This window comes from Panthera onca, chromosome F2 (assembly GCF_046562875.1).
Source record: "Panthera onca isolate mPanOnc1 chromosome F2, mPanOnc1 haplotype 2, whole genome shotgun sequence".
Lineage (NCBI taxonomy): Eukaryota > Metazoa > Chordata > Mammalia > Carnivora > Felidae > Panthera > Panthera onca.
The window spans coordinates 57,217,022-57,242,013 of NC_138356.1; the positions used below are offsets into that span (position 1 = coordinate 57,217,022).

General features: G+C 34.2%; 1 protein-coding gene across 2 annotated transcripts in view; it reads right to left on the reverse strand.

The window, feature by feature from the left end:
* CSMD3 (CUB and Sushi multiple domains 3) overlaps window positions 1–24,992 on the reverse strand; it is a 1,245,616-nt gene that overhangs the window by 142,401 nt on the left and 1,078,223 nt on the right. For both annotated transcript variants that reach the window (XM_078441978.2, XM_078441977.2), the window contains 2 exons: window positions 19,977–20,073; window positions 17,222–17,326 (listed from right to left, as the gene is read on the reverse strand). In XM_078441978.2, the coding sequence (XP_078298104.1) occupies window positions 17,222–17,326; window positions 19,977–20,073 (202 nt within the window). The remainder of the gene's footprint in view (window positions 1–17,221; window positions 17,327–19,976; window positions 20,074–24,992) is intronic.

Sequence of the window (24,992 nt, forward strand, 5' to 3'; positions counted from 1 at the left end):
GCTCTTGTGGATCATTAGACAGAAAAATTTGATACTTGGTAGAAAAAAATATATTAACTCAGAGCAGCTACATCCAATGACATGACTACTAAACCAGCACACATTTCCAAAACAGAAAAACAATGTAGCTTTATGTCAACAAAATTTGTCAACAAAATTTTATTCACAAAATTTTGTGAGAGAGACAGAGAACATGAGTGGGGGAGGGGAGGAGAGAGAAAGAGAGAGAATCCCAAGTAGGCTCCATGCTGCCAGCATGAAGCCTGAAGCAGGACTAGATCCCATGAGCCATGAGACCATGACCTGAGCTGAAATCAAGAATCAGACCCTCAACCAACTGAGCCACCCAGGTGCTCCAAAATTCTCTGAGGTTTTTATCTCACCTCTACTACTCACTTACTTTGAGGTCTCAGATTACTATCTAAACTTCAGTTTTGTCATCTATACGATAGGATTAAAAATAATACCTGCCTCAAGGAGGAAAATTAAGTAAAGATATATCTATAAAACATTTATACAATGTTGACATCTACTGAACACTTGAAAAAAATGTTAACTTTATAATTTAATAACCTTATAATATAATGATGATAATATGATTCCAATAATCATGATGGAGGGATTGTTAACTGTTGTCGAGGAACCCTAGCAGTCATTCAAATGCTTATAGTTTATAATGCTCTCACACAAACGGCTGTTTGTACTATAGATATTCCACACTTTGAAAGCCATCATGGATAGACAAGCAAATGTGAGCCTTAAATATCAGTATGTGCCAAATTCGAGATAGTTATTTTTGCTTCAAATACTTTACAAGGCAAAATGTATGAAAGAGTTAACCCAGCTACATAGAAATTTTCTTTAAAAATACAGACTAACACCTGAGAAGAAAACAACGTTGTACAAAAACAGGTAGGTTTTTTTTTTAAAGTATAAAATTGTGTTTTTTTTTTTAAGGCCAGACCTCCTTCTTTAATAAGTAACTAACAAAAGAACCTATTAGATACTGGAATACTTGGTGTAAATAGCTTGTTGGCTATCAGAACTTTGGTACCTGGGTGATAATAGCCAAGTCATAGGCCACAATTATACAAAAGTAGTATAATTACACCAGTATACAGTTATCTCCTTTAGATAAATGTAGTTACTGTCTTTTTTTTTTAACCAATTTTCTAGCAAATATTTGCTGGGGATGTAGAAGCAATAATAAAACATTGTGTTGCACAATATCAGAAATAAATGATATACAATATACTCAAGTAGCTTAATATTCACCTACCTTTCTAGCTTAATATTCATTGAGAAATAATTCAAAAATGCTAATTAAAATTACTAAACATTTGTAATTGCAAAGCACCCTACAGTACCTTATAAGTCAGGGCATGCCATTTCTCTGCTCAAAACTTCCTAACGAGTTCTTTTACAACTGGAGCCCAATTTTCCTTCCCACCATTTTCCCTTCTCTCTCTCACCTCATTTCCCTTCTCTCTCTCACCTCATTTCCTCCTACTCTTGCCTTCTTGCTCTTTTCCCTTTTCCCATTTTCCCTTCTCTCTCTCACCTCATTTCCTCCTACTCTTGCCTTCTTGCTCTTCATCATCCTTATGTTTTAGGGTGTCTGCTCTGGGTATCCTCTAACACCCTTTCCTCACATTCCAGCAAACTCTCTTCCTGCACAGCCTTCTAGCTATGCTCAAATGTCACCTTCTCTTGAAGGTCTGCCCTTCATAACATCCTCTCTGTAGCCCTAACATTTTTGGATCCCTCAACCCTCCTTCTATCTTCTTCTACGATTTGTCACTTTCTGAAGGGCTCTGCAGCTTAATAATTTACATTTACAGCTTAAAAACTTTAAATTTTTGTCTTTTATGTCTTCACCTGCTAGACTACAAGCTCCAAGAAGGCTATAGGATATGGTCTCTTTTGTTCACAAATATGAACTGACACACAAGTGTTCAGTAAATATTTGTTGAATTAATAAATAAAAGGCATTGAGGGAGTGAAAGAGGGATATCAGAATCCAGAAAAAGAAGAAAATCACTTCTAGAATGAGCTGATTGGATCAATTAAGATTTAGGGTAATAGATAAAACTAAGAGCTATACAGCCAGAAAAAGAAAAAAAAAAAAGTGGGGCATGTCAGCTGGAGGAAATGAATGGGAAGAGGAGAAAAGAGGAAAAGCATGTTATATCTAGGAAACAATTATTTGATTAAGTGGGGAAATCTTACAACATACATGTGGTAAAAGATGACATAAGAAATTACTGTTGGAGTTAGAGGCTAAAGAATGTTGCCTTTCTTTAATAGGTAATAGGAAAACAATGACATTGAAATGATCAAAATGGGTCTCTAGAAATAATGAGATCAAGGCGTGGGAAGGATAGATTGGGCTCAAGGAACATCAGATTTGTCTGATGTTAATCATAATCATAATTGTCAGGCAGTCTTGAGTTAAAATGTCATGATCTCAAGTTAAAGAAGGAAACGATCACTATGATAAAATCAGCCTATTTGTCAGCATTTACCTTCTAAGTATATAATAAGCAAGACATATCTGTTTAGTAATTGTACCATCAGATAATCTAGAATTTGTTTCCTAAAAGCCTCACGAGTGAGTAGGAAAATCAGAGAATATACTCACTTGTTTGAAGGAATCTCAGCCAAATTTCCATTTCCTAAGACAGAAGAACACCGGCCATGTTTTCTGAAAGCTTTACTATTTAAAATCATCCTCTAGGAATATAGGAAGAGTCTACTTTCTTCGTTAAAAACAAAACAAACAAACACGAAACCTGTCCTTTTTATAGCAAACCTTAAAGTTTTGGGCATCTGTTGCTGGCATTTTTGAGACTGTTATTTCCCCATTGTGAGTCCCTCCTTATGTTATCCTGTGGGCAGAACTTTTATCTCAGAAGCTGCCAGAAATGAAATGCCAAATATATGCAGTGAAATAGGTGTCTTTTCAGTGAAGAAAAGTTAATATAACTACCCTTTTTTATAACACACACACACAACCACACACACACAGTATTTTCCTAGTACCCAACTGCTTGAGCATTTTGCTTTTTCTATGTATCAAAACATAAATATGAATTTTTTTCACATAGTCTTTATTTCTATTCACTAAAAAATAGTTTCCTCTTACTGAGGCCATTGTGTTTTTATACCTCAATCACAATTTGAGGGGGTGGTGCTTCTGAAAACAAATAAGTTCTTTAAAATTTTTATGACCAGTTAATATAACCTACCTGTGCAAGTGGTCAGTTTCTTGCATTACTACAAAATAATTGTTTCTTCACTAAGGGAAGATTTCAAAACTTGACAGAAATTAAGATACTTCTTCCACAAACAAGATAGATTATTTGTACATGCATGCACACACATGCACGTGTGCTCACACACACACACACACACAAGCAAGCCACTGTGCTTGGATGTAATCTGTAGCATTACCGGAAGGGATATACTCCAGTGTGCACTGAGTGATCAGACAGCCTTTGAGATAACTTTGCTGGACACTGCACCAAAACCACGGCTGCTCCAGGATCCAGCCGTGGTTGATCCACTAAATGTATTATACCTGCTTTCCAATCTGTTAGTAACAAAGCAGCAAAATACACTGCCATCGCGTGTTTATAAATTTGTTCTCGAAGACTAGAGCAGAAGTTCTTAGTCATTTCAATTTTCTAAAGCTGGACTTAAATTTCCTTGTTCAACCTCCCCTTCATTCTCTTGCATTTACTCAGTATTTCACAAATACTATGTTCATGTCCTTATTGATTAGAAAATAGATTTGAAAATATGAAGAATATTCCAAAACTTTTAACTAATTAAAAGAACATTAGGCATTCTCTGGCACTGACTTCACCACTGTCCACTAAATGTATCATTTTCTCTCTTCTCTCTGCTTTCTATTTATCTGTCTCCCTGTCCTAATCACCCCTCTTTTCCTATACTCCCTAACTTTATTTTTTTTCCAACTATTTCTCTACGCTTCTTCATCTTTCTACTTATAGTTCCTATTTAAATTTAGATTCATTAGCTTTGTTTAAAAACAACACATGCAATGAAAGCATGCTTAAGTGACAACATTACCAAGTCTAACTATTTAGTGAGCATTCATTCAATTTCCCCAAAACGAATGGTCTTTTTCTACCTGGAGAATATTTTAACTTTTTTCCACTAACTTATGATTTGATAAAAATTAATGTTTTAATGCAAATTTACATGCTTTTTGTAGTACTGGTATTTTTTATTCTGTTTATTTTAATCCAGGAAATTTTTTAGAATTTTGTTCCAAATAAAAGGGAACATCCAGCAAATGGTTTGATGTGTTAGTTAAGGTCCCTCAACACAATGTTTGTAAATTTTGGTTGTCATCTTATCACCTTCTAATAGATTCCACTTTGTGGTTTTTGAAAAATACAGTGAATATTGTCCTTAGATTGCCTACACACAGTACCGAGCTTTTTTCTTTGTTTTTCTCATGGGTGGAGAATCAAGATATCTACTAATTCTTAAGAAATATCTGGGGATCAGTTTGAAGTCAAAGAACCATTATGTGAATATTTACTTTGAATTGTGTGACCTCAAAGTTAACAAATTAAATGTCGTTCCTGGTGAGTAGCCTCTAGACTATTGGGAGAGTTAGAAGTATTATTTTTCAAAGCAACTGCACATATAATATACATGGATACATCATTTATTCTTATGCTCATTCATTACCAATGGTGAGTTCTTTGCCACATTCTTGAGTTGGGTCCTGATAACTAACTTAGAAAATCCTAGCATTCGTTGATTGCTTATTTTATAGAACTAAAACTACCTCCTAAGATAGTCAGATAAATAATCACAAATTTGGGCAAAAACACACTTTATGTAATAAAGTTTACACTTGATGAGGATAGAGATTTATCTCATTTATCTTCTAATCCCTCTACAACTCTCATCAGACTTTCCTTGACATGGTTAGGTAATCAACTCTACTCTTTAAATTAGAAATCAAGATTAAAGATGCTTAAGTTATATTTCCAGCATGTCTTTTCTCTCAAATATATTGGTTTCTGTGACCTAAATTTGTGAGATTTAAATACATTAGTCACTGTTTTCCCTTGAAAATATCAAACTCTCAATTCTTTGTTCTTAGAGTAAGCAGCTATGCATTATTAGCACCTATTATGGAAATGGCTCAATTTCCTTCATGTATTCAACATAATTAAGAGTTTCTAACCAAAAGAAACATTTGAAAAATTATAGATAATTGGGTAAGCAATTCCATTAAGTTTTATTGATCTTATATTATGTATCTTATACAAATAAAGGACCTTTTTGGCATTCAACGAAACATTTACAAAATGCAAAAGTTGTATATATAAGGGACTTAAAAAAACTTTCTTCAATTTCTTTGTGATTATAATAATTTAATAATCTATATTATGAATAAATATCAAAACATATGCTGCTTTTTAACTCTATTACCTATAATGACATCAAATTTCTGATGACATCTTACACCTTTCAGAAGTAGCCCTGACTATATAAGCAGCCTTAGTTTCTAGTGCTGCCTCAAACCTTATACAATAATGTTACTGAACTAGGTGTACTTCTCCAAATGTGCCGTATATCACAGCTCTGTCTGAACATGAAATTTTCATGCTAAGAATACCCAATACTCCTTGTCTAACCAAAATTCTTGCTTATTTGTTAAGATTCAGTCCAAGTGTCACCTCCTATTTAAAGTATTTCCTGAACTTCCTAAATGGAGCTGATTACTTACCAGTTTTGTGTACTCTACCATAAATATCTCTATTCCTAAATTTATAGCACTGTGTTACTGCTTTACCTTTCTGTCTCTCCTAGGAGACTGTGATTTTCTCAAAGAAAGATATAGTGACATATTTATCTTTGCATTTTCCATGTTAAGCATAGTGTCTGATACACAGTAGCTGTTCCATATATTTCTGGTTGAATGAACAATGAATGAATGAATCTTCTTTTACTAATTTGTCATCTATTTACATTACAATGACGTTGTGTTTGAGGTAGCAATAGCTGGAAAATAAACTTCAAAATAAAACAAACAAAAAAACATTGTCCAGAAGCAATTGACCAGTATTTATTAGTGCATGCCTATCATTGTAGTTTCTGTTCCTTCCCACAGAGAGTTTCTATTTTATCAGAAATTCCAGTATAGGTAATGAAGTTAGAGTGATGGATTGAGTGGCCTGGAAAATTATGTTAAGGAAATAATACTCAATGGGATACCGTCGCACAACAGAAACCAACAGAATTACAAAATGTGTATAGGCTAAGGTATTAAATCCTTTGATGAACACCAACATCAGTATAGGTGTACTGATGTTAATAATATATGGCAATATTATTTACTTAACTTCTACTTCTAAGTGCTGTATCACAGCCAACAAATGTATTTTGAAGGCCTAAGATTCAAGGACTGCACTTAGTGCAAGAGACAAAAGGAGATCCTAAATGGACATAGTCCTAGATTAACGGCAGACTCTGTCTTCCTGGGGTTTACCTTGTCGGGAGACAGTAAACCCCAAAATCGCCAAAATAACCACCCATTACACTTGTGATAATTTTATGTAGCAAAATAAACAATCATATATGTCTCATAAATGCATTTAGCTAGGGTACATAAGCCATTTTTGTGTCTAAAAGTTCCAGAGAGGGTTGGAAAATTAATATATATATTCTGTGCTACCAGAAAAGTCACTTACTCCAATTATAGCTTTAAAATATCTAAAGAATCCAGTTCTTCTCACAATTAGACAATACTTGTAAGGGAAGACATTACAACTGATATCACAGGAATAAAAAGGATCTTTAGAAATCACTATAAGCAATTATACACCAACAAATCAGGTAACCTAGAAGAAATGGAAAATCTCCAGGAAATATACAATCTACCCCAATAAATTATGTAGAAATAGAAAAATCTCAATAGACCAATAATGAATATGGAGATTAAATAAGTAACCAAAAACCTTCCAGCAAAGAAAAGCCGAGGAACAGATGACTTCATGGGTAAATTTTACTAAACATTTAAAGAATTAACATTGATCCTTCTCAAACCCTTCCAAAATATTGAGGAAATAGTTCTCAATTCATTTCCCTGATGGTCATAGCCAAATATATTATAAGAAAACTATGGGACAACATGCCTGATGAAAGAGAAGCAAAAATCCATAATAAAATAATAGCAAACCAAATTAAACAGCACACTAAAAGGATTATACACCATGAACAAATGGATTTATCCCTGAGATGCAAGAATGGCTCAACATACGCAAATAAATGTGATATACTACAATAACAGAATAAAGGATAAAGATTATCTTAATAGATGCAGAAAAGAGCATCTGACAAAATACAACATCCTTTTCTAATAAAACCTCCCAACAAATTAGATGTAATGGAATGCATCTCAAAATAATACAAGCCATACATGAAAAACCCACACCTATCAGAATACTCAACAGTAAAAAAATCTAAAAGCTTTTCATCTGATATCAGGAGCAAGATAAGGATGCCCAATCCTTGTCACTTCTATTCAGCATACTACTGGAATCCTAGCCAAAGAAATTGGGGAGGAAAAAAAAAGGATCAAAATTAACAAGGTAATGGAGGTATCTCTGTTTGTAGGTGACATGATCTTATATGTAGAAAAATCTAACTCCATAGGACACTGTTAGAACTAATAAATGAAGTCTGTAAAGTTTCTATACAAAATTTCAGAAATCAGTTGTAATTTGATACACTAACACTGAAGTATCTGAAAAGGAAATTTAGAAAATAATCCTATTTACAGTAGCATCAAAAATAATAAAATACTTAGGAATAAAGTTAACCAAGGAGGTTAAGACTTATATATAGAAAACTACAAAACACTGATGGAAGATACTGAAAAATTATTGGAGTATTTTCCAAAAATATGGAATAAATGGAGAAATATTCCATGTTCATGAATTAGAAGACACAATGTTGTTATAAAGTCCATAATATCCAAACTAATCTACAGATTCAATGCAGTCACTATCAAAAATCCAATGGCATTTTTTACTGAATTAGATAAATAAACAATCCTAAAATTTATATGCAACTACAAAAGATTCAAAGTAGCCAAAGCAATTTTGAGAATGAAGATCAAAACTGGAGACATCACACTTCCTCATATCAAAATATATTACAAAACTACAATAATTAAAACATTACAGTACTGCACTAAAGATAGACATATAGAAGAATGAAACAGAGAATCCAGAAACAAACCCACATCAACTTATCTTTGTCCAAGGTGCCAAAATACACAATGGGGAGAGAATAATCTCTTCAACAAATGATGTTGGGAAAACTGGATGTCCACAAGCAAAAGAATAACGATAGACCGTTCTGACATCATACACAAAAATTAACTCAAAATGGATTAAGGTTTTAAATAGAAGATCTGAAAATGTAAAGTCCCTAGAAGAAAACATAGAGGAAAGTGTCATGACTAGTCTTGGCAATGATTTCTTGGATGTAACATAAAAGCCTAAGAAATAAAAGCAAAAATAAACAAGTGGGCAACATCAAAATAAAAGGCTTCTGCACAGCAAAAGAAACAATCAACAGGGTAAAAAGAAACCTAAAGAATGGGATAAAATATGTGCAAATCACATACCTAATACAGGGTTAATATTCAAAATATATAAGGAACTCCTGCAACTTAATAACAAGAAAATAAATAATCTTATTTTAAAAACAGGCAAAGGACTTAGACATTTCTCCAAAGATGACATAAAATGACCAACAGGGATATGAAAAGAAGCTCAGCACCTCTAGTCATCAGGACAATGCAAGCCAGTCAAAACCACATGATGAGCTATCACCTCACATCTATTAGGATGACTATTGTCAAAAAAAAAAAAAAAAGACTCATAGGAAAAACAAAAAGACAGAGTCCACCAGATGACCGAATAATATGTCCCTCATTATATCCTCCCCTTAGCAACAACAATGTAGCAGCCATCAATGGACAAAATGCCTTTGTGAGAAATGTGGGATACAGGTAGGGGTAACACCCCAGTACAGTCCAAGAATGAGAAAAGTCATTTGGAGAACACAGACCAGCACCTAGGTGGCTGACTCAAAAACAATTGCATAGCCCTGAGAACTTGAACTTGGCAACCCCATTTGCCTTTGGTTCTGTCATCAAAAAATATGCCAAGAGATCCAGGAGGAGTCTCACCTACCAATACATCAGATAATTGGTGTATAGACTTTGTTGCTGGCTGTAGATTCTGAAAGTGCCCTTTGAACTAACTCCAGGCCCTCTGAGCCACAGTCTAAAAGCTTCATAGAACACTGAATTACACAATCACCCATGAATGAGAGACCCTTTATGGAGGTCCAGGATTTTGACAGCAGTCCAACACACCATTGGAATAAAAACAAACAAACAATAATCAAAGTTGACACATTGATGAGGATAAGAGGAAGAATTTGGTTTTACCTTCATTACCACTCCCCCAAGGCAGTATTAAGTGATCCTCTATTGACCCGTGATTTCTCCTGTTGTGGAAAGTGACAGTGTGTGAGTGTGTGTCTGACTTTTCCAGCTGTGCAAGATGCTGCCAGAGAGGAAAAAGACAATCTCTCTCTTGCCTTATCCACAATATTGAATCATGGCCTGAGAAACTAAGGGCAGGTGAGTATTTGGGAAAAGAGAAGTCAGAGCTCACAAAGAAACACACCAACGGGATGAGGATCCTACTAATTATGTCCATTAGAAGGCCTGCTGATGAGCCAATAGGATGGACACCTCAACCATGGATCTCCTCACTAGCCCATAGGCACCTGCAGTACTTTGATGCCTCTTCCACACACCCTAATACAGCATGGCTGACCTCCTGTGCATGCTCTCAACAATAGCAAGAGCAAGTTTTTACAAACAGCGACTGAGTATGTGCAGAAATTTGGCCCAGATTTGTGGACCTGGAAGAGATCACAGACTTGAGCACTTAGAGACACCCTTGGGAAAACAGAAGAGAGGTCATTAGTACCCAGCCTAGCTCTACAGGATTAAGAGAAGGCATAGAAGCTGAAGAGAAGGGAGAAAGAAGTGTGGAGCATGCATATTCATAGAAGGTCTGAGAAAGCCTCAAAATCACCAATAGGGCTGAAGGAAGATGTTTCTCTCCTGAAGTCAGTCAGTAAAGACAGGGAAACTATTTTAGTCCAGAAAACGTGGCGCCACCAAAGAACACAATAATTTTCCAGTAATAAACCTCAAAGAAATGGAGTTCTGCAATTTACCTGAAAAAGAATTCAAAATACCTGCTTGAAGGAAGCTCAATGACCTATGAAAAAAAAAAAAACATGGAAAAATAATTCAACAAAATCAAGAAAACAATATATGTTCAACATGAGAAGTTTAACAAAAAGATCTGTTCACAATCTGTGAATTAGTAGGATCTCAAAAGGAGAAGAAGACAAAGGAAAGCAGGTGGAAAGCTTGTTACAGAAATAGCCAAGAACTTCCAAGATTCTGGGGAGAGATTTGGACATCCAAGTTCTATGAATTTGGCCCCCCAAAAAACTCAACTTAAAGAGATATTCTCCAAGATGAATTATAATAAAACTGTCAAAATTCAAAGACAAAGAGAATCTTTAAAATAGTAGGAGAAAAGAAGCTTGTAATTTACAAGGGGACCTGCACAGGGCAATCAGTGACTTTCTCAGGAGAAACCTTACAGCCAAGGAGAAAGAGCAATGTTATAGTCAAAGTGCTGAAATAATAAAACTATAAAGCAAGAATACTCTATACAGTAAAGTGGTCCATCAGAGGACTTCAGAGGAGGGAGAGATCAGGATGGTCCCAAATAAACAAGAGCTGAAAGAGTTCATTACCACTAGACACATCTTACAAGAAATGCAGAAAGCTCTCACTCAAGCTGAAATGAAAGGAAACTAATTAGTAATATGAAAACACATAAAAATATACAACACATTGGCAAAGGTAAGTATATATTCAAATTCACAATACTTTAATACTGTAATATGATAGGGTATTAACCACTTAAGTCTGGCATAAATGTAAAGGACAAACATTTTAAAAATAACTATAGTTATAATAATTTGTTAGTGAATACAAAAAACTAAGAGGTAGGGGCGCCTGGGTGGCTCAGTCGGTTAAGCGTCCGACTTCGGCTCAGGTCATGATCTCGCGGTCTGTGAGTTCAAGCCCCGCGTCAGGTTCTGTGCTGACAGCTCAGAGCCTGGAGCCTGTTTCAGATTCTGTGTCTCCCTCTCTCTGACCCTCCCCCATTCATGCTCTGTCTCTCTCTGTGTCAAAAATAAATAAACGTTAAAAAAAATTTTTTTTTTTAAAAACTAAGAGGTAAATTGTGACATCAAAAAAAAAAAAACAAAGAGGGGAGTGAAAAGACAGAGATTTATTATGCAAATGAAATTAAGTTGTTAGTGTAAAATAGCTATATCTAGAAGATATTTTACGTAAGTCTCATAGTTACCACAAAAGCCCACAAGATACATAAAAGATAAAGACAAGGGAATCAAAGCATACCACAATAGAAAATCATCTTATTCACAAAGGAAAAGTGCAAGGGAAGAAGAAAAAAAAAAGGGGAGGGATAATAATAAAGTCAGAAAATAATTGATAAAACAGTATTAGTAAGTTCTTACTTATAAATAATTGCTCTACATGTAAATTGATGAAATTATCCAAGCAAAAGACATAGAGTAGCTGAATGGATTCACCACCAAACAACTATATGCTGCTTACTAGAGACTCATTTTGGCTTCAAGGATACACATATGCTCACAGTTAAGGGATAATAAAAGATACTCCATGAAAGTGGAAACCAAAAGAGAGGAGTGGTGGCTATGCTTATATTTCACAATATAAACTTTAACTCAAAAGATGTAACAAGAGATAAAGCCATTGCATAATAATTAGATCGTTTAATCACAGGGATATACTAATCATAAATATATATGCCACTAACATCAGAGCACCCAAATATAATAAAGAAATATTAACAGATCTGAAGGAAAAAAATAGACAACACAATAATAGTAGGGGACATCAGTACTTCACTTTCAAAGATACACAGATCATCTAGATTGAAAAGCATATAGAAAATATTGGACTTGAACTATACTTTAGACCAAATAAACCTAATAAACATATACAGAACATTCCTTCCAGAGCAGCAAAATACATGCTTTTTTCCTGAGTACATACAGAACATTATCCAGGATAGATCATGTATTACATGATCTTAGCAAAGTTAAGAGTGAAATCATATCAAAACTCTTTTCCAACTACAATGGCATGAAACTAGAAATCAATAAAAGTAGGAAAACTGGAAAATCCACAAATATGTGGAAATCAAGTAGTACATTCATAAACAGATAGTGATTCAAAGAATAAATCAAAAGGGAAATTAAAAGAATATACCTTGAACAAACAAAAAGAGAAACACAACATACAAAAACTTATGGGATATAGCAAAAGCAGTTGTGACAGGAAGTTTATAGCAATAAACATCAGTCTGCATTAAAAAAAAAGAAATATCTCAAATAAATTAGCTAACTTTGTATCCTAAGGAACTAGAAAAAGAATACACTAAAGCCAAAATTAGCAGAATAAAGGAAGTAGCAAAGATTAGAGTACAAATAAATGAAATAGAGAAAAGAAAAACAACAGAAAGACAAAGAAACTAAGAGCTGATTTTTAAAAAGATACCCAAAATTGACATAACATCAGAATCATTAACTAAGAGAGAGAGAGAGAGAGAGAGAGAGAAAGCTTAAATAAACAAAACCAGAAATGAAAGAAGAGATATTATACTGATATCACAGAAATAAAAAGGATCACAAGAGACTGCCATGACAATTACACACCAAAAAATTGGATAATCTATAAGAAATGGACAAATTCTTAGAAACATATGACCTACCAACTAAAACATGAAGAAATAGAAAATCTGAGCAGACCAAGAATGAGTAAGAGATTGAGTTAGTAATCAAAAACTTTCTAATAAAGAAAAGTCCTGGACTGAATAGCTTCATAGGTGAATTTTACCAAACATTTAAAAAGGTATTAAGTGCCAATCCTTTTCAAAATCTTCTGAAAAACTGAAGAGTTTTTCAAGGACACCACAAGAAAAGAAAAATGACAGGTCAGTATCCCTGATGAATATAGATATAATTTTTTTAACCAAAATACTAACAAATTGAACTCAACAGCACATCAAAAGCACCATACACCACCATCAAGTGGGATTTATGTGTGGAATGCAAAGATGGTTCAACATACGCTGATCAAAAAATGTGATACATCACACTAATAGAATGAAAGATAAAAATAATGTGACAATATCAGTAGACACAGATAAAGCATTTGACAAAATAAAACATCATTTCATGATAAAAACTCTTGAAAAAATGGGTATAGAAGTAATGAAACTGAATTTAATGAAGGCCATATATGAAAAGTCCACAGCTAATGTCAAACACAGTGGTGAAAAGTTGAAGCCTTTTCCCCTAGATAGAGAAGACTAAAGTTGCCCATTTTCATGACTCTTATTCAACATAGTACTGGAAGTTCTAACCAGAGTAATTATCCAAGAAAAAGAAATTAAAGACATCCAAACCATAAAGGAAAGTAAAATGGTTTCTGTCAGTAAATGATGTGATTTTTATGTAAACAAAATCCTAGAGACTCCACCAAAATCTGTTACAACTAATCACAAGTTCAATAAAATTACAGGATACAAAATCAGCATTCAGAAATTAGTTGTGTTATTATATACTGAAAACAGAATATCTGAAAAATAAAACAATCTCATTTACAATAGCATAAACAGTAACAAAGATAAAATTTGGGAACAAATTTAACCATTTTTAAGCCACCTATACAGCCAATGCAATCCATGTCAAAATTTCAAAAGCATGATTTCACAGAGACAGAAATTCATGGAACCACAAAAGACCCTGAATACCCAAAGTAATCCTGAGACAAAGCTGGAGGCTTTATGATTTCAAACTATTACAAAGCTATAGTAATCAAACAGTATGGCCATAAAAATGGACACATACATCAGTGTAACAGAACTGAGAGTCCAGAAATAAACCCTCACATATACAGCCAATTAACATTTGACAAAGGAGCCAAAAATACTCACAGGGAAAGTATAGTATTTTCCCTATAAATGGTGCTGGGGAAACTGTTTAATCACATGCAGAAGAATGAAATTGTATCTCTCACACTACTCATAAAAATTAATTGGAAATGGATTAAAGACTTAAACATAAAACCTAATACTGTAAAATTCCTAGAAGAAAACATACAAAAAAAAGCTCCTTGACCTTGGTATTGGCATTGATTTTTTTGGATATAACACCAGGAGTTAAACAACCAATGAAAGTAAATAAGTCTACATCAAATAAAAAAACAAAAACTTCTGCACAGCAAATGAAGCAATCAATAAAATGAAAATGCAACCTACAAAATGGGGGGGAAGATATATTTACAAACCATGTATTTGATAAGGGGTTAATATCCAAAATATATAAAAAAAACTCATATAACTCAATAGCAAGTCAAAACAACAACAAGAATAAACAAAAAACCTATTAAAAGCAACCTGATTAAAAAAATTGGCAGAGGATCTGAACAGATATTTTTCTAAAGAAGATAAACAAATGGCTAACAGGCACATAAAAGGATCCTAATCACTAACCACCAGGGAAACGCAAATTGAAAGCACAGTTAAGATGTCACCTTACACCTGTTAGAATGAAGATCACCAAGAAAACAAGATAACAAGTATTACTGAGGATGTGGTAAAAGGGAAGCCCTCTTGAATGATGGTAAGAATAAAATTTGGTACAGCCAGTATGGATAAGAGTCTGGAGGTTCCTTAAAAAAAATAATAATAATAAATATCATATAATCCAGCAATCCCATCTTTAAGCATGCATCCAGAGGAGATAAAATGAGGATGTGGAAGAGATATCTGTACTCCCATGTTCACTACAGCCTAATTCACAATAGCCAAGACATGGAAACAACCTAAGTATCCATCTATGAATGAATAGATAAAGAAGTGTGGCATATGTATAAAATTAAATATTATTCAGTCACAAAAAAACTAGGAAATCCTGCCATTTGCAACATCATGCATGGCATTATGCTAAATGAAATACTCAGAGAGAAAACAAATAGATCTCATTTGTATGTGGAATCCAAGAAAGATTCATTCATCTTGCATCTTAGAAACAATGAGAAGAATGGTGGTTGCCAGGGGCTGGAAGGTGGAAAAAAATAGAGTGATGTAAGTCAGAATACAAACTTCTAGTTATAAAATAAATTCTGGGAGTCTAATATACAACATGGTGGCAGTAGTTATCAATATTGTATTATATACTTGAAACTTGGGAAGAAACTAGATTTTAAGTATTCTCATACACACACACACACACGCATACACACACACACACACACACACACACACACACACACACACACACACAGAACTAAGGAAAAAAAAGAGAAGGCAATTATGTGAACTATGGAGATGTTAACTATGTCTATTGTGTGACTATTTTGTAATAGATACATATATCAAATCAACACATATAAATTCAAAAACTACACAAATTACATTTCAATGAACTAAAAAGATAAAATTTCTGCATCATATTTATAAAAGAGTATGCTTTATAGTTTTCTACTGAGAATATTATAAGAACCTGTTATACACCCCAGGAAATAGAATAACTAAAGAGCATTGGGATTATCTGGTCCTTAAAGGTTGGCAATATTTCTATGTGAAGCCATTTGGACCTGGTATTTTGGGGCATGAGGATGGGGGGACAGTTTTTTAAACAACTATTTCCTATATTGTTCCTATGATTATTGCTCTACTTAGAATTTTTGTACTGGGATCAATTTTGGCAAATTTCATAATGCATTTTTATTTATTTCTCCTCATATATCTTGACTATCTGCTTTAAGAATATTGATGCTATGTTATGTGGTGCATAAATATTCAAAACTAGAGTTTTTGTTATGATATGTGCTCCTTTTGATAACTATAAATGTTCTTACTTGTTTAAAAAAACTGTTAGTGAGAATATGGAAAAACTTGAACCTTTATACAATGTTGGTGGGAATGTAAATTGATGGAACCACTATGGAAAATAGTATGAAAGTTGCTCAAAAAAATTAGAAGCATGGGTGCCTGGGTGGCTTTGTCAGTTAAGCATCTGACTTCAGCTCAGGTAGTGATCTCACAGTTCATGATTTCAAGCCCCAGGTCAGGCTTTCTGCTGTCTGCATAGCACATTTTGGATCCTGTCTCCCTCCCTCCCTCCCTCCCTCTCTCTCTCTCTCTCAAACATAAATAAACATTTACAAAAATTAGAAGTAGATCTACCACATGCTCTAGAAATCCCTTCTGAGTATATTTACAGAATATTTGAAAAAAGAATCTCAAAGAGAGATTTGCATTCCTGTGTTTATTGCAGCATTACTCATAATAGCCAAAATATGGAAACAACCTAGATGTCCATTAAGAGATAAGTGAATAAAGAAAAGATAGTATGTACATATAATGTGTAATATCATTCAGTCTTACAAAAGAGAAGGAAATCCTGCCAAATGTAACAACATGAATGAACCTAGTAAACATTATGCTAAATGAAATAAGCCAGACAAAAAAGGACAAATACTACAGGACAGTACCTAAAATAGTCAAACTCATAGGAACAGAAAACAGAGTGGAGATTTCCAGGGCAGGGAGGAGGGGAAATGGGAAGTTGCTGCTCACAATGGGTATAAAATCGAGTTATGTAAGATGAGTAAGTTCTAGAGATCTGCTATATGTTATCATGCTTATAGTTAACACTTCTGTATTGTGTACTTAAAAAAAAAATTGAAGGTGTATCTCATGCTAAGTGTACTTACAATTATAATAAGGAAGAACACATTTGTACATTTGTAAATTCTGATGAAAAATTAAAATTTTATAGACACAGTCTTGTAAATGAATTGAAAGAGCATATCAAAAGCTTAAAGATACAAGATAATGTTCTTTTTTGATGAAGTCCAGTTTCTATATTCAAAGAATATTTAAAAAATGATATAAACTTGTTCTTAAATTTCTTGAATAGCACATATTATATTTACCTGTGTATTCAAGGTGAAATCCTGCAGCAGAAACACTGATGTCTGATTGGAAATTTAGATATAGATTATTAGACGTACTATTCAAAAGATGGGGTATTGTTGTTCCTGAAATGATAATTGAAAAGGCAGGTCAATGATCACATAATAAATATTATAGCAAAACTAAGTAAGTTGACTACTAATCAGCCAATAGAATACCACTGAAATTACATATTGGTCAAGTGTTTTTTAGGAATTTTTAAATAAAGATATGTCTCCTACATTTCTCTTTTATTTTATTGTTTGTGCCTGTCTCTAAGGAGAAAGACTTTGGGATCACTCTGGATGGGTCCCTAAAAATAGGCAGGAACAAAGAGCGGGTGACAGTCAAAGCAGTAGATTTTACAGGTCACCTGAAATAAATGTTTGGAATTTCATGTGGATTTCAATATTTTATGCATGAGCTAATAATAACCTTAATTTTAAAGTTTGTAGTGATTTTTATGGTATAGTATCTTAAGATTTTGTATGGGTTCAGAGGATATGTTTATTTATTGTTATTTATTGCCCTTTCTATTATATAAATATGTATATATATGTATATATATAAATATATGTGTATATATATTTATATATTATATTATATATTATATATATTATATATTATATATATATTATATATATATATATACATATTTATATATATATATATATAAATATATGTGTATATATATTTATATATATACATATATATAAAAATAAATATATATATATTTCATTTATTTTCTTTCTTTATATGTGTATGTTCTTCTCTACCAGGTCAAGTACCTTGATGTTTCTTATACTCTGACAGCAAAGCTGGTAGGTAGTGTTTGAAAAATCCCAATTATAAACTAGTGTTAGCCTTAGCACTAGCAAATACATTATAGCCTTAGTCTCCTAGCAAGTACACTATAATGGTGTATTTCTGAAATTCTGAAGGAAATCAACTTGACTTTATTCCAATACTGAGCTGAAAACATAAAATATCTGTTTGAACCAATTTCTTCTTGACTATCTGCATTGAGTAATACCTCAAGATCCTTAAGATTACAAGTCAAGCAGTTTCAAATGGCAAGCATAAAAATAAGTGTCAAATCTATGTTTTAAGATAATGTCCAACAAGCATATTAGTTGATAGTGTGGCAACATTTTTTTCTGTAAGTAACTAGTTATTTTACATTTATTTTGTACAACTCTGTGGACCTTAACCACTCACTGATCTTTCTATAGAAAGAAAATATCAGGACGAATTCATTACAGAACATATAGTTGCTTTTTCCCCCTTCTCCAGTCTCTTATCTGTCTATGGAACCCTTACTGAATCACTAAAGATGGAGGTAAACAGAAACTTTCACTAGACCTGCCTTTAGTGCCTTAGAAGATCTCAGCGATCAAGAACTTCAGCTCTGGTGTCACACCAGCTGGGCCCCGGTCTCATTCTAACATCAGCTGTACCACCTCAGGCAACTTAACCTAAGTGTCAATTACGACCAGAACTACTAGAAGGAACAAATGAGGAAACGTATGACAAGCCTCACACAGGGCTAGTAGCACTTGGTAATCAAGAGCTGTTATTTATCACTGGTTTTATCTTCATTGTCGTATTTATTATTAAGAAAGTATTACCCTTAATCAAATCTAAACAAATGTATACTCAAAATGTTATAAGATTTCTTCCAAGATTTCCACCATATCTATACATAAAATACTTTTTTTTTTTTAATTTGAGAGTGAGAAAGAGAGAGAGGGCAGGGGAAGAAGGGCAGAGGGAGAAAGAGAATCTTAAGCAGGCTCCACACAGCATGGATGGAGCTCGACATGGGGCTTGATCCCACAAGCCTGGGACCATCCAAAATCAAGAGTTGGATGCTCGACTGACTCAGCCACCCAGGAGCCCCTAAAATACTTGTTATGACTAACCCAAGTCACTCCTATTCCAGGTATTTCTTCTTTCCTCTCCTCAGTGGCAACGCTGAAAAACTGATTATGCCCTAGTTAAAAATCTGTGAAAAACCTACAACTATTCAAACCGACTTAAGTATATCTGAATTGTAGAAGTTGATAGTTTAGCTATGTTCCTATTTCTATAGTTAAAGTATAATTAAAGTAAAAAGTATAGTTAAAATTAAAGTAAAACGTGATTTCACTTTTTGCAGGCTGAAAAAGCTGTTAGATTATTGCATAAATTACCTTTAAAAACCTTAACAAGTTTAAAAACCTTCTGGTCTTGGTACCTGGGTATATATTAATGTTATATAATTTTATTCATTTCATAGAAATAATTTTATATTCTCTTTATTCTCACTCAACAGTACCTTGTAACATACCATGTTTTTACACAGTCTCTAAAATTATTTTAATGGCTGCAGAACACTCTATTGAGTAGATATATCATAATTACCAAGCACTGTCTAATTTTAACGATTTAAGGAGAAAGGGTACACATACCTGAACCACAGCTCAGCTGAAAATATTATCATTACTATAAAAGCATCAATAAATAATTACACAAATATAGTTAGAATATAGTAAGATTTTAAACAGCAATTTCAATGTCATTACCTTTAATGCCTTTGAAACATCTAACCTTGTAATTTAGTTTGCTGTGTAGAGTTTATAAAAAGGAAATTAAAACTGCCAAGTCAGAGTTCTAGAAAGTCTTTTAAAAAGAGAGAGAGATTTCTACATTCCTAATTACATCTGTATTTCAATTAAGCTCAGCTCTTTTATTTACCTGAATAACTTCCAAGTCGTGGAGCATTGTTGTCTCCACCATCATAAAAGTCCAGAGAATCCCAATTATGTTCTGTAGCAAAGCTGATAACCTGTACCTGTGAAATAATAATTACTGATAAGAACACATATTTCTAACAAGATAAAAATACCACAGTCCTCCACTCCGCATTAGAAGAGAGAATTCCAAGCCAGGACCATATCCTCGTGACCCTTCATAGAAGGACTTTACCAGAACTGATCTTTGCTACTGTGGCGTTGGCCTACATGAGCTGACTTGGGTAAGAAGAGCGTGGAAACACCTCGCAGTGTTCACTATGGGTGGAACATACATGGATAAAGTCTGTCACCATCTCAGAGAGTTTTCTTTATTAAAGGCTTTGGGTTAATTTAATATCTTAGTGTCAGGAATCCCAATACGTGTTCCAATTAGTCATCTTGTATGTTTCAGAGTGTTAGATTCTTTAAAAAAAAATTTTTTTTAATGTTTATTTATTTTTGAGAGATACAGAAAGAGAAAGAATGAGTAAGGGAGGGGCAGAGAGAGGGAGACACAGAATCCAAAGCAGGCTCCAGGCTCAGAGCTGTCAGCACAGAGCCTGAAATGGGGCTCAAACCCATGAACCATGAGATCATGACCTCAGCCGAAGTCAGACGCTCAACTGACTGAGCCACCCAGGTGCCCATGGAGTGTTAGATTCTTGCCAGTGATTGCGTTTTCACATTTTCTTTAGCTATCAGGAAATCACCATATTTGTGGTCCACCAGCATACAGGGAAAAGCTTATACTTTTCTTAAAAACTAGGTTTATGCTGGATACATTTTATTTACCTTTATTTGCCTAACCTTTGCTCAATTCCCTTTCTTTAATTTAAAAAAAATTATTATCCCCTATGCTCATTTTTAACAGGTCTTAATATGGATGGCCAAAATTATACTTTATAACTGATTTGGGTATATCTCTTAAAGAATAATTTGATGAATGGAGTCATAATAACTAACTTACTGTGAAAGTCCCTAAAGTCAATAAGGGAAATGGTGGAGCACAATCCTCTCATGTCTGTTAAATGTTATTTAAAGAAAGAGGCATGTGTTACTTTGCTGCACTTCGCCTGGCACAGCGTGAGTTTTTGCAAGAACCCACAGGACCCACCCCCAACCGTGGGGGTGATCATTTTTCTGTCTGTGAAGTGTATATGTTATAGTTTTAGAGGAAGGGAAGGGCAAACCTTATTAAAATAAATGTATTTTATTTAGCTAAAGTCTGTCATCAATGTAAGTACTGCACTCATTCACTAAATAAGTATAACAATTGCATTCCTTAAAAATTTCTTATCCACAGAATAAACCATCATCATTCTTCCATTCAAGTGAATGCTGGTGCCTCTTTTCCAGGGGTGAGTGCCACATGGCAACGGATACCCTGCCTGTGTGACAGGCATTAGGCCCGATGGCAGCGTTCCAGAACAGGAAGCAGAATGGGATTAAAGCTGAATGATTGTGATATTACCATCATTTCCTTAAACAATAATCAATTCTCTCTTCATATCTGATTTTTCCTTTCTTACAATTCAGGGGAAGAAAATATCACATTTGCAAAAAGAAAAAGAAAAAAAAAAGTAAGGATTCACGCAGGAGTTGACATTTGAGATAAGTTAAATGTATTGAGAGGTTTTTCACTGAAAGAAACTATTGAGTTATAATAATGTAGAGGAGGCAAGCCATGAGGTAGATGTAGTGAACCATCAGTAATCCAATTTAGCCACAGTAGAAGGTATTTACATAAGAGGAAATATGCATGCAAAGTTAGCAAAAGTAGAGAAAAGTTAGATAGAGAGAGCTTAGTGGATAAATCCAAGAGACAGCAGAGTGAGGACGCCTGGATGTGCAGCTTTCTGGCTCCCTCTATTCTCTGGCAGGTAACCCTAGAAGAGTTGATAATCTGTGCCTTCAATTTCTTTTACACATCATTGTAATAAAGGCATCTAATTCACATAATTGTTGTAAAAATTAAATGAATTTTAGTTTACGATAGTGTCCAGTGTGAATAAAGGATTGAACTTAGCTGAGATGGATTTGTCAAGAGACTATAAAGACCCAAGACCAGCATAATAACTATGCAATTGAGGTGTAGTCCACCAAAGGGTTAGAAGGAGAATAACCAGGACTGCTTTAACTACAGTATTGCATCGGATGAAGAAAATACAAGTAAAAAGACAATTTCATAAAGGAAGGGAAGCAAAAATAATATAAAAACAGGGAGGGGGACAAAACATAAGAGACTCTTAAATATGGAGAACAGAGGGTTACCAGAGGGGTGGTGGGAGGCGGATGGGCTAAATGGGTAAGGGACATGAAGGAATCTATTCCTGAAATCGTTGTTGCACAGTATGGTAACTTAACTTGGATGTAAATTAAAAAAATAAATTAAAAACATGTATGTGTATATATATATGTGTGTGTGTGTGTATATATATATATATATACACACACACACACACGTGTGTGTATATATATACGTGTGTGTGTGTGTGTGTGTGTGTGTGTATACAAGACAATTTCAATGTCTATTGCAGTAGTCTGTGTGAGAAGCAGTAAAAGACTGAAGTAGATTGGGGGCAGGAATGAATAGTAGAAAGAGGAACTAAAATGTCACCTGTGTCACTACAGATTCTGCAACAGATTATTTTGCAACAGATTTTTGCTACAGATTTTGTGTAATCTGAATAAGGAAAGAAAGGGAGAGGGGAGACTTAATGATTTATCTTCTTTCCCTGAGTTATTGAGATCAAAGGGGTGATAGAAACAAAAATGAAGATGTCTCTAGGAAAACCTATTCCCTTAATGAGAAGAAAAAAATTTAATTCTACATACATATGTATAACAGACTAACTATAGTGGCTTCCAAAGATATCAGGTCCTCATCCCTGGAGCCTGTAAATATTGCCTTACATGGAAAAAAAATTTTTTTTTCAGATGTGATTAACCTAAACATCTAGAGATAGGGAGATTATTGTGGATTATTCAGATGGGCCCTAAGTACAGTCATAAGTGTTCTTGTAAGAAAGATGTCAAAGGAGATTTGACACATACAGAAGAGAAGGCAATGTGACCATGTGCGTAGAAAATAGAGTGATATAGTCAGACACGTAGGAACGCCTGGCAGCCAGCAGAAGTTAGAAGAGGCAAGGAAAGGCTAGAGCCTGGGCAGAGGGGAGAGTGGAGGGTCTAAGCACAACCCTGTTAGCACCTGAGTTTCAGCTCAGTAAAAATGCTTTGGGACTTCCAGCCTCCAGTACTGTGAGAGAATCAACCTCTGCTATTTTAAGCTCTCAAGTGCATGGTAATCACAATTTTCCACTAGGAGTCTGGTCAAATTGTGAATATAATTTGGTACAATAAACACAGAAGGTGTAGGTAGCTAAAGGAAATGACTGAGGACCCACAGTGACAAAAGGCCAAACAAGAGTCAAATAAACGATTTAAAAAGCAGCAGCTACTGATTCCCTGTTCAGAAGAATTTTGCATTAAATGGAGCTGTCCATCATGGCAACAGGGTAGCTTTATGGGGTAATGAATTTCCAATCACTAAAGCCAGATATTCCTCATATAGACATTCAAATTTCATTTTAATTTGCTTGTTAGGTTATATTGAATCATGATGATCATTCTACAGGTTGACACAGTTAAGTAACAAACATAAGTTTCCCAAGGTCTATCACATAAAGATTGCTCTTTTGCTTAATAACTCTGTTATGATAGCCCCTTTGGAATTCTCCATCAATTGGCTTTGCTAGAATAGACAGGCAAATAAATGAATACACAACTCCCCACAAACATCTCATGTAAAATTAATATAACAAATTAGTCTATTTGTTGAGGCTCTTTCTAAAGATTGCTCATTCTATATTATTTATAACTTTTCCAGCATTCTAAATGTTTCTTCTTTTCTTTCCATCAGTGGTTATCACATTTCATATCATATATGATTTATTATACATTCATCTAATTCTTTATTCACACACATATTTATCCTAACTGAATAAAATAAAATAGGCATTGCTTTAAACCTGGCAAACCAGCCAGTAGCTTTTAGGTAAAGCAGTAACATTTCAAGTACAAATCACACATTACACATGTGTGTGCATATGCTATATAATGGTCTATGATTTAGTGGTATGTCTAAAATTATCATACATATAGAGATCAATTAGAAAAAAAAAGTTTTGGTTAGTTCTTTAGAGTATTTAAGATTAAAAATCCAGTATGCCTCACATTCTGTAAGTTTGATACATGCTCCGTTTAATTCAAATTTTGTTTTCTAAGGTGTAACTATTAAATAAAACGCTTCCTCAGTGAAAGAGTTTATAGTATCATTGATATTGTCTGGTTTTGAAGTGTTTGGTTCGGACAAGTGATATACAACGCACGTTTTCTGCAAATGTCCTCTTAGTTCATCATGCTGTCCTAACTCCTTAAAATATCCAAAACCCTGCTTGTGGAGGGATTCATTAGTTCATCCTAAAAATATTTACTGAGCATATACTGGCAGACACTGGCTAGTTGCCAGAACAGATTTAGTTAGTGCCCTCAAGATCTTATGGGTAATTAACTAAGTGGTAACAGTAAAATGTGACGGATGTTATAATAAGGAAATTACAGAGACCTATGAGAACGTGCAGCATGGGACTTACCCTTTCCTCAAGTTCACGGAAAGCCTTCCACAGGAACTGGTTTTAAGTTGAGACAGAAATGATGACTAAGAATAAGCCAAATAAAGGGGGATCAAGGAGAGTGTCACCTGCAAAGGGAACAGCATGCACAAAGGCCCAAAGGCAAGCGAGAGCCAGGCTTTTATAAAGAACTAAACTAGTGTGAATATAAGTGGTGACAAAGGAGGACAAAGCACAAAAGGTATAATCAGCTGTATCAAGGAGTTAAGAATACAGGGAACGGTTGAAGCAGGAAAGTGATAGTATCAGGGTTTTTATTTTTAGGTTACTGTCTTTGCCCTCTG